The 11,512-nt window shown below is 35.0% G+C and overlaps 1 protein-coding gene across 1 annotated transcript; it reads right to left on the bottom strand.

Annotated features, from left to right (window-relative positions):
• On the bottom strand, window positions 463-9,837 carry LOC109821660. The gene is given in 3 exon segments (XM_020387829.1): window positions 463-591; window positions 593-680; window positions 9,716-9,837. Coding segments are annotated over 3 exon segments (339 nt in total).

Below are 11,512 nucleotides of genomic sequence, written 5' to 3'. Positions count from 1 at the left end.
CTCAGTTAAAATAGTTTACAGATTTCACTTTTCTCTGTTTTTATCAAATACTAAGTCACAAAAAATCTTTGAATTCACAAACTATTGTGACACCTTCAAATTATTTTTTTTCTTCAAAAGCTTTCAAATAAGCAGTATTCACAATTAGTTGAGTTCGCATGAAAGCAAAACCGCTTATCACATTTTATCTAAAATCTAATTTACTTTTAATATCTTGTATGAAATCAAATCATATTATATGTTATTCCATAATAAAATAGATCATATCGCATTTAACTTTATATATATACACAAAATAATAGATTATTTATTTTTGGGGAAATTGATTCTAGCCCCCAATTTCCATACGAGTATTTCGCCCCCACCCAAGAATTTTTCAACGCTCCCAAAACCTCCAAAAGTAAAGTGATAATTTCCCAAGACCCCAAAACACAAAACCCAAGTGATTAAAATATGTGAAGATCATAATACCCTTTCTCTCTTTCTTTCTCTTTGCAAATACCTCACTGGTAACCCCGGGTACGAAACAGACTCCTCCTCGTCGACCTTCACCCAGTACGTTTCCATCAGGACCCTGACCCTAACATTTTCCTCCCAGCTCCTCCCTGACCGCGTGAGCCGCCGCATCCTCGACGGGCTCCCCCGATGTCATCTTCTCGGACAAAGGGAAGTTCATGCTCCTTAGGGTTTCGTCCGAGAGGAGCTGCTAGTATTCTAGGAGAGTGGAGCTGCGGGGGAGTTCTTGATGCAGAGGATGGCCACGTTGATGGTGCGAGTGAGGGAATTCTAGGAGAGTGGAGCTGCGGGGGAGTTCTTGATGCAGAGGATGGCCACGTTGATGGTGCGGGTGAGGGAAGGGGAGGCGAGGAGAGAGGATTCGCCGTTGGTGATCTCGAGGTAGAGGTTGTTTAGGGTTTTGGTGCCCAGGGTAAGGTGTCATGCCCCGGGTCCAAAACGAGATAATTTGGAGCGTGACTCAGTCGGAAATGCAACCATACAGTTACATTCACGCCTCTGGATCATCCTGTATACAAATATATTACCAAAAGAACTACTACATAGAGCATGTAACTAAAATAGCAAAGGTACTAGATAGATAAAGAAAACTCTGAAAAGACAAATTTCTCTTACATGTCCACAACTCTTCAAAGTAGGAAAGAGGAAAATACATCTTAGTCTGAAGTACCAAAAGTGATTACAAGAAAGACTTAATAACTGAAGCTGAGAGTGGGAAGGTGACCACTGTCGCTGGTCTTAATCCTTAAAGTACTCTTGGTCCTGCGAAGAAAGAACAATTCCCAAGTCAGGGGCACGCAAACCCCAGGGGAGTCAGAAAACTCCCAACAAGCATGTAAAATGAAGGAAATATGTGCGTGTAAGTGTAATGTGGTAGAGATAAAGCAAAGATAAATTCTAAAGTTTCAGTGATAAAAGAAAATGCTACTCTTATAAATCAAATAAGATGAAAACTCAATTAAAGATGGTAAAGGAAAATTCCTAAACATGTACATCAAACAAAGTCTACCCTAAAGCATACATCTTATACCCTATACAAAAAGGAGGTAAGATTTAGAAACCCACAATGTAAGAGATGAGTACGTCGAGGGAATAATCCAAACAAGGAAACCCTCGTATATACCCTATATCTCAAATTTTAAATATCTAAATATTTACTCCCAAAATTCTATACACAACAATATCAATATGCATCACCCATGTTTCATCCAGGTCCATACCGTGCATGCCAAATCTATCACAAAGCTTAAAAACATATTAGTCTTAATTTTTACATGTTATTTGAATTAGAGAAGAATATTTTCATGTATATAAATCGGTTCCCCGTAAACCGTCCCGGGAACACGGCTTCAAGTCAGGAATTGGCTCTTTGGCCCATGTATATATTTAACTCAGGATATCAGGAATGCGCATATGCCCGTTTATATACATGTTATATTCTTCGTCTAATTCCCCTTTATAAACCCCATGTTGGTCGATTAAATTTTAAATGACTGTGCATGAAATGTTGTGCACTAACCACAGTGTTGCCGTGGAACGACATCTGTAAAACTATGGAAATAACCGTGACCCAGAACATGTCTAATCAAGATGAGTGCATCATCTAGTCGATGCTATAGTAGTAATAGCCAAGGAAAAATCTCATATCGGGATATCAATATCGAGAGCATAGCCATGCTATGAAACACGCTTATAAATCATATTTTTGACGGAAGTCGTCTTCATGCACAGTCTAACCTATTTGATGACTTTACTAATCAACACGGATTTCAACCACACAATCTATTTCAATTTATAGCAAAATCCAGAGTATGATCCAACATAGTTCAGTAGAATCATATATATTTAAAGGGATAAGCAAACCAACTGTAAACACGCACTGAGAATTTCAACAAGATAGGACGAACTGAAATCATTTATAGTCAATCAATCTGATTCTTAGTGAACCCAAAATTTATAGTGTAAAAGGAAAATGGTCATAGGTTTCAACTGTAATTACTATAGTAAAGCACAACCTATCTAACCACGAGCTCAACAACTTCTTCATTTAGATATAATGTTATATACTGTTTGTTAAGATAACTTCAAAAATATATACTCTTAAGATATGGGGTGGCCCGTTAAAAGGTTCAAAATACTATCCAATCTGTTGTGTAAACATTATGGCCAAAAATACATTAAATAGTGATTAAGTTCTTTCCTTTGAAAAGGAATAATGTTATTATTGAAATTATAGTATATATAAATAACACCCTTTAGTCTAGAGTTAAGATATGATATACAAAAAAAATATACATATATATCACTAAGAAAACACTTTATAAAGAGAATACTTAAAAGTATATTGCACTTAACTTAATTCGAAAAGATATTATAAAAACACCTTTCATATTTTGTTGAAACATTGTAGTAGAAATTTTAACATACTGTTTATATAAAAACTGACTTGACTAAAAACAAAGCCACGGTTGATATGCCCAATCTGGAGAAAATAAAACACAGGAAATTAACCATTAAATGCTAGTTACCTAATGTCATATATAAGGAGTAAATTATGCATCAGGTGTAAATTTTGTAGACACTGCTAAAAATAAGTCAACACATAGGAGAATCGGTGTATGAACCATACTAAGGTCAGTTTACTCTACAGGTCCTAGGCATGAAAAATTCAAACAGTAAAATCAAAAACACAAATTGGAAGGGAACTTATAGTACTATACTTGAATAATATTTTTATAAGTTCTAGTGTATGATAAACACAGCAAGGGAAAATATAAAAAATTATACCTATGAAGGAAATTACAATAATGATTCTAGCATAAACTCTAGGTATAAAACATCAATCTAAAAAGAAATTCAAGCAAGGAAAAAGGAGAGGAACAAAAATGCCGGTATGAATATAAACAAAAAAAATAGAAATTAAATTGAGGAAAAAGAGATGCTTGCATAATAACAACGAGAACAAATTCAACAAAGAGCAAGACAAAAATGCTTGCCGTCGAGAGGGTGATGGCGATGTTTGGGGACAACGACGACGAGCGGCGGAGGACAGCGGCGACGGGTCTGCAGGTCGTAGCGACGAATGTGGTGGAGGCGCTGGTCGTATCTGGGCGTCGCTGAGGGGCAACGACGCGGGTCTGTAGCGGCGGCGTGCTCAGGCGCGACGGCTGTGGTCGAACAGGCTTAGGAAAGCTTGGCGGCGGGGGCTGGAGGCGGAGCAGAGGGTTGGGTTTCGTAGACGAGACAGAAGGAGGAAGAGATGGGATGTCGGCGTGAAAAACCTAGGTGGAGGGGGTGATGTTCACGTGAAAGAGAGAGGGTATTTATAGGGTGTGGTTAGGATTAGGGTTAGGGTTTAATTAGGAGTAATTAACAAATAGAAGAAAAAATAGGGGAAAATATGAATAAATAGGAAAATTTCTTGTGAAAATTAGCCATAACGAAATAATAATAATAGTAATAAAACAAATATTTATTTAAGAGTTTTCACTATAACTATTTAATTTATAATTATCAAAATTATTAATAAATATAAAAATTAGATTTTTAAATCATAGAAAATTCTAGAAGTCCGAGAAAATACAAATATTCTTTTAAAAATAATAATTGAATATTTTAAAATACCAGATTTTTTTTTACTAGTATTAAAATTTTATGGTCCTTACATTCTACCCCCCTTAAAACAAATTTCGTCCTCGGAATTTAATCAAAGCACTCGAGAAGCAATGCTCTACCATAAATAAATAGATATTGTACCCAAATCTAGCTTGTCTCATATATATCTCATACAACATACTATAAGGTTATTGGAATGACTCTCCATAGTATGAATCCCCTGCGAGATAATTCAAGACGTGATACATGTAAACTAATTCTTTCCCAAGTTTGGTCCTAAGGATCGTCACCCTTAGGACCCCCACCAATCACAATCCAGTGGAGGAAGATCACGAGCCCCCTCTCACTAAAACATGTATCCCAATATCAATGTTACAATGGTGTCTTGAAGGACTCGCTTGACATTCAACACTATGGCATCATAAACATGTATAACATAAGATAATTCGATACTAATATAAAACTGGTAGATCCTAGCCTGAGACTTTTCATGAAGTTCTTTTCCTTGCATTTCTTAAACTTATAGACAATGTGGTTGGAATCATGGTTCAGTGGCACTTCTCAAGTATTTATATATCTTTCTAGATATCAAGCATCATGTATTATCTCGATCATATACTGGGTACATAGTCATATAATATCTTCAAATCAAATACTTAACTTTATATGGCTGTTATCTCACAAAATCAAGTTTCCAATATACCCTCAATATCATCCACATGATTTCTCATTCTTGGATACCCTGCACATTATCAAGCACGAACCACATTCAGAATTTATAATCTAAATAATCAATTGCACATACGTCACCAGATGGATTTTCCTTACATGCATATCTACCTCGAGTTAAGCTTAAAAACATTCCTCTCACATGACCTAACGGTGCTAAGATACTAGTCTAGCTGGAGGTAACTGAAAAGTTTTCAAGTCTATTAATATCCTGATTACTTAGCACATAAAGAACATCCAAGTTCATTCGCATGAACTAGCTGGAGCCAAATGGTAAAAATTTAGATGATCAGTTGGCTGAGCTAACTTCATCCAAACAGGCAATCATGAACTTGTAGTTGCTGCTAATGTGAGGGCTAGTGGCTGGATAAACTTTCATGCTAGCTTAACTTACGAAGCTTGGGCTAGTCTACAAAACCCTATCTATGCACATTGACTAAGTCTGTATACACTTGGCTTGAGAAAGGGAAAGATTTAACTGTTAAGATAGAAATGAATTTAGATGCGGAATCAAAGGAGTAAGCGCGAAGAGATATTGCAAGAGGGAACGACCCTAATATTATATATGCTCAGACTCCTATTCCTATTTTAAAAGATCCAATAGTTATGTACAGGGTGAGAGTCCAGTTATCTAACCTGGGCTAATATCACATTCTCAACGACCTATCTCAAATTTTGTAGAATCGTCATTCCTTCGTTGTCCCAGTACAACCTCTTAGTGGATCTATGCATATCTTAATGCTAAAATGTCATATTCAAATTCAAGATGCCTCAAATCAATTATATATCGCTCATCTTAACTTCGAACATAGTCCAAATATAGTGTATACCTCTCTTCAAATTTTATATCATTCTAGATGTCATCCTTCTGTTGTACTGCTCTACTAATATTAAGGTTAAACTCATCTCTAAAGATTTTATACTAATCATATAAATTCAGATGAAGTACAAATTTTCATATAAATCCTCTATCGTTGCTCACAAATTCTCAATTGTCACTATCATAAATTTCACCAAATATCTTCTAAGTTGATCTATATATATGTCCATGCATCTTCAATCATCAAATAAGTCGGATCGAAAATCAAATATCGTTATAAAATTTCATATCATTATAGCTCTCTTCTTAGCTTTAGTAAATCTTTATTTCATCTCATGTCCTAGCAAACCTCTTTTCAGGTCATTGCATATCTCAATCATTAAAATTTCAAACTAATATTTTGATATCTCGAATATGTTTCTTTTTCACCCACCTTATTTATCACCTTAATCTTGATATAATATGAAGGTATCTTCTCAACTCACTCAACATCAAATCCACATTCTGAATTTTTTTTCCACTCTTGATCCTCTAACTTAGTTTTAAATAACATCTTATTCATATTTCCTCAATCCCAAGATCATGTCCTCAAAATTTTAATTCCAAATACTCGAGGGACAACTGGAGTAGGGAGTCGACATTTTGGAGTCATAGTGATCACCTAAAGGAGATTGGTCAAGATTAGGACAAAGAATCAGGATATTAGGATTCAAGGAATGTATTTCTGGAAAGGAAAGAACCTATACTATACATGCTCCATATTTTTGGTCTAATCTTAATTTGTGTATGTATACAGGATGAGACAACAATTTCTAAACCTGGCTCTGATACCAATAAAACCATGTCACGCCCCGGGTCTAAAACGAGATAATTTGGAGCGTGACTCGGTCGGAAATGCAACCATACAGTTACATTCACGCCTCTGGATCATCCTGTATACAAATATATTACCAAAAGAACTACTACATAGAGCATGTAACTAAAATAGCAAAGGTACTAGATAGATAAAGAAAACTCTGAAAAGACAAATTTCTCTTACATGTCCACAACTCTTCAAAGTAGGAAAGAGGAAAATACATCTTAGTCTGAAGTACCACAAGTGATTACAAGAAAGACTTAATAACTGAAGCTGAGAGTGGGAAGGTGACCACTGTCGCTGGTCTTAATCCTTAAAGTACTCTTGGTCCTGCGAAGAAAGAACAATTCCCAAGTCAGGGGCACGCAAACCCCAGGGGAGTCAGAAAACTCCCAACAAGCATGTAAAATGAAGGAAATGTGTGCGTGTAAGTGTAATGTGGTAGAGATAAAGCAAAGATAAATTCTAAAGTTTCAGTGATAAAAGAAAATGCTACTCTTATAAATCAAATAAGATGAAAACTCAATTAAAGATGGTAAAGGAAAATTCCTAAACATGTACATCAAACAAAGTCTACCCTAAAGCATACATCTTATACCCTATACAAAAAGGAGGTAAGATTTAGAAACCCACAATGTAAGAGATGAGTACGTCGAGGGAATAATCCAAACAAGGAAACCCTCGTATATACCCTATATCTCAAATTTTAAATATCTAAATATTTACTCCCAAAATTCTATACACAACAATATCAATATGCATCACCCATGTTTCATCCAGGTCCATACCGTGCATGCCAAATCTATCACAAAGCTTAAAAACATATTAGTCTTAATTTTTACATGTTATTTGAATTAGAGAAGAATATTTTCATGTATATAAATCGGTTCCCCGTAAACCGTCCCGGGAACACGGCTTCAAGTCAGGAATTGGCTCTTTGGCCCATGTATATATTTAACTCAGGATATCAGGAATGCGCATATGCCCGTTTATATACATGTTATATTCTTCGTCTAATTCCCCTTTATAAACCCCATGTTGGTCGATTAAATTTTAAATGACTGTGCATGAAATGTTGTGCACTAACCACAGTGTTGCCGTGGAACGACATCTGTAAAACTATGGAAATAACCGTGACCCAGAACATGTCTAATCAAGATGAGTGCATCATCTAGTCGATGCTATAGTAGTAATAGCCAAGGAAAAATCTCATATCGGGATATCGATATCGAGAGCATAGCCATGCTATGAAACACGCTTATAAATCATATTTTTGACGGAAGTCGTCTTCATGCACAGTCTAACCTATTTGATGACTTTACTAATCAACACGGATTTCAACCACACAATCTATTTCAATGTATAGCAAAATCCAGAGTATGATCCAACATAGTTCAGTAGAATCATATATATTTAAAGGGATAAGAAAACCAACTGTAAACACGCACTGAGAAATTCAACAAGATAGGACGAACTGAAATCATTTATAGTCAATCAATCTGATTCTTAGTGAACCCAAAATTTATAGTGTAAAAGGAAAATGGTCATAGGTTTCAACCGTAATTACTATAGTAAAGCACAACCTATCTAACCACGAGCTCAACAACTTCTTCATTTAGATATAATGTTACAAAAACATATATAAACCTATATACTGTTTGTTAAGATAACTTCAAAAATATATACTCTTAAGATATGGGGTGGCCCGTTAAAAGGTTCAAAACACTATCCAATCTGTTGTGTAAACATTATGGCCAAAAATATATTAAATAGTGATTAAGTTCTTTCCTTTGAAAAGGAATAATGTTATTATTGAAATTATAGTATATATAAATAACACCCTTTAGTCTAGAGTTAAGATATGATATACAAAAAAAAATATACATATATATCACTAAGAAAACACTTTATAAAGAGAATACTTAAAAGTATATTGCACTTAACTTAATTCGAAAAGATATTATAAAAACACCTTTCATATTTTGTTGAAACATTGTAGTAGAAATTTTAACATACTGTTTATATAAAAACTGACTTGACTAAAAACAAAGCCACGGTTGATATGCCCAATCTGGAGAAAATAAAACACAGGAAATTAACCATTAAATGCTAGTTACCTAATGTCATATATAAGGAGTAAATTATGCATCAGGTGTAAATTTTGTAGACACTGCTAAAAATAAGTCAACACATAGGAGAATCGGTGTATGAACCATACTAAGGTCAGTTTACTCTACAGGTCCTAGGCATGAAAAATTCAAACAGTAAAATCAAAAACACAAATTGGAAGGGAACTTATAGTACTATACTTGAATAATATTTTTATAAGTTCTAGTGTATGATAAACACAGCAAGGGAAAATATAAAAAATTATACCTATGAAGGAAATTACAATAATGATTCTAGCATAAACTCTAGGTATAAAACATCAATCTAAAAAGAAATTCAAGCAAGTAAAAAAGAGAGGAACAAAAATGCCGGTATGAATATAAACAAAAAAATAGAAATTAAATTGAGGAAAAAGAGATGCTTGCATAATAACAACGAGAACGAATTCAACAAAGAGCAAGACAAAAATGCTTGCCGTCGAGAGGGTGATGGCGATGTTTGGGGACAACGATGACGAGCGGCGGAGGACAGCGGCGACGGGTCTGCAGGTCGCAAGGACGAATGTGGTAGGTGGTGGTGAAGATGGAGGTGGTGGTTGTTGGTCGTGGTGGCTGGAGGCGGAGCAGAGGGTTGGGTTTCGTAGACGAGACAGAAGGAGGAAGAGATGGGATGTCGGCGTGAAAAACCTAGGTGGAGGGGGTGATGTTCACGTGAAAGAGAGAGGGTATTTATAGGGTGTGGTTAGGATTAGGGTTAGGGTTTAATTAGGAGTAATTAACAAATAGAAGAAAAAATAGGGGAAAATATGAATAAATAGGAAATTTTCTTGTGAAAATTAGCCATAACGAAATAATAATAATAGTAATAAAACAAATATTTATTTAAGAGTTTTCACTATAACTATTTAATTTATAATTATCAAAATCATTAATAAATATAAAAATTAGAATTTTAAATCATAGAAAATTCTAGAAGACCCAGAAAATACAAATATTCTTTTAAAAATAATAATTGAATATTTTAAAATACCAGATTTTTTTTTACTAGTATTAAAATTTTATGGTCCTTACATAAGGCCCCATGAGGAGAGGGAGTCGGAGGGGATGTGGGATTTTAGGAAGGCGAAGAGGGAGGAGAGGGAGGGGAAGGAGAGGGGAGGAGATGATGATGAGCAGCAGTTTTGTTGCTTCATTTTTTCGTAAAATTTGTAAAGAAGAAGAATAAGAAGGGAGAAAAGTGATTGTCTTGGGGGTTACATGTTGGTTTTGAATGTTACGAGTTGGTTGTGAAGGATACATGTTGGTTGTGAAGGTTACATGTTGGTTGTGAAGGATACGTGTTGATTGTGAAGGTTACGGGTTGGTTGTTAAGGTTACAGGTTGGTTGTTAAGGTTACGGGATGGTCGTGAAGATTACGGAGGTTATCGAGGTTCACAACCAACCCGTAACCTTCACAAACAACCCGTAACCTTAACAACCAACCTGTAACTTTCACAACCAACACATATCATTCACAACCAACCCGTAACACCTTCACAATCAATGCGTATCTTCACAACCAACCCGTAACCTTCAAAACCAACATGTAACCTTCATTCACCACCAACTCATAAGCTTAAAAAAAACTTATTACCGTGAAATAATAATAATATATAAATTTACATACTCTATTTTAATCTCAATTCATCGATTTCCTTACAAGTATTCTGCCAATGAACGAACGTCGTTTTCTTCCCACCAGTGAAACTTTCCTGCCGTTTCCTGACAAGTATTCTGCCAAAAAATTCTAGTTTCCCCAAGATTTTTTCTTCGCCTCATGAACAAACGCCGAAAAAATATTACCGCCAATGTTGACGCCGTTGGAAAATTTTGGAGGGAACTAGAATCCCCCCCCCCCCGCCCCGCAAAATAAAAAAAAAAGCTGCCATGCAGCAGCTAACATCATGAAAAAAAGAGAAAGAGAGAGAAATGGTATTATGGTCTTCACATATTTTAATCACTTAGGTTTTGTGTTTTGGGGGCTCAGGGAATTATCGCTTTACTTTTGGGAGGTTTTGGGAGCGTTAAGTCTTGGGTAGGGGCAGAATACTCGTATGGAAATTAGGGGTTAGAAGCAATTTCCCCTTTATTTTTTGAGCACAAAATTAAATCAAATATAAAACTCATGCAAAATTCATATTAAACAAATATTAGTTGGAAATGAACTCACCTCCATTGAGTACAGCTTCCTCAAACCACTACTTTTCAAATATCAACCTGAACCTATTATATAAAATATAAGACTAATGTTAATTCAGGACAAATATATATTATAGGATGATTATTGTAAAGTTTAAAATCAATCATATTCAAGTATACTCAATAATAATTATCTATAAATAAGATACACATAGGCTTTCTTGCTAATTTTAACAATTTACTATAATTTTCTATGATATTGTTCTAATAATTTCAAACTTATTATTAATATATGGTGCATCTCAGGGATTCCAATTAATTATTCGAGCTTAATTCCTAACTGAGCTTGGATTTTTTGGATCTAATAGAAATCAACAAAGCAACATGGGTCTATAAGAATATTTTCATTCCTTTTTCTCTTTTGGACTTATACACAAACTAATAAATTTTCAAGGGTCCCAAAAAATTTAGTTATTTAACTAAAATTTTCCTCTTTCTCTCTCCTCTATCTCTTCTTCTTTCTCCGTTCATTTTTTCCCTTTGGTTCTTTTTTTTCCTTTCTGCGGTTGATGAGGCGCAGGCCGCCACGGTAATATTCCACTTCCCTTTTTTTCACTATCTCATTCTTCTTTCTCTTCTTCTCCTCTCTCTTTTTTTAACCCTAATTTCTCCCATATTTCCTCCCTTTT

The sequence above is a fragment of the Asparagus officinalis genome, chromosome 8 (assembly GCF_001876935.1).
Source record: "Asparagus officinalis chromosome 8, Aspof.V1, whole genome shotgun sequence".
NCBI lineage: Eukaryota > Viridiplantae > Streptophyta > Magnoliopsida > Asparagales > Asparagaceae > Asparagus > Asparagus officinalis.
The sequence above is the reverse complement of the archived record's forward strand: the minus strand, read 5'-3'. Positions and strand labels throughout refer to the sequence as shown.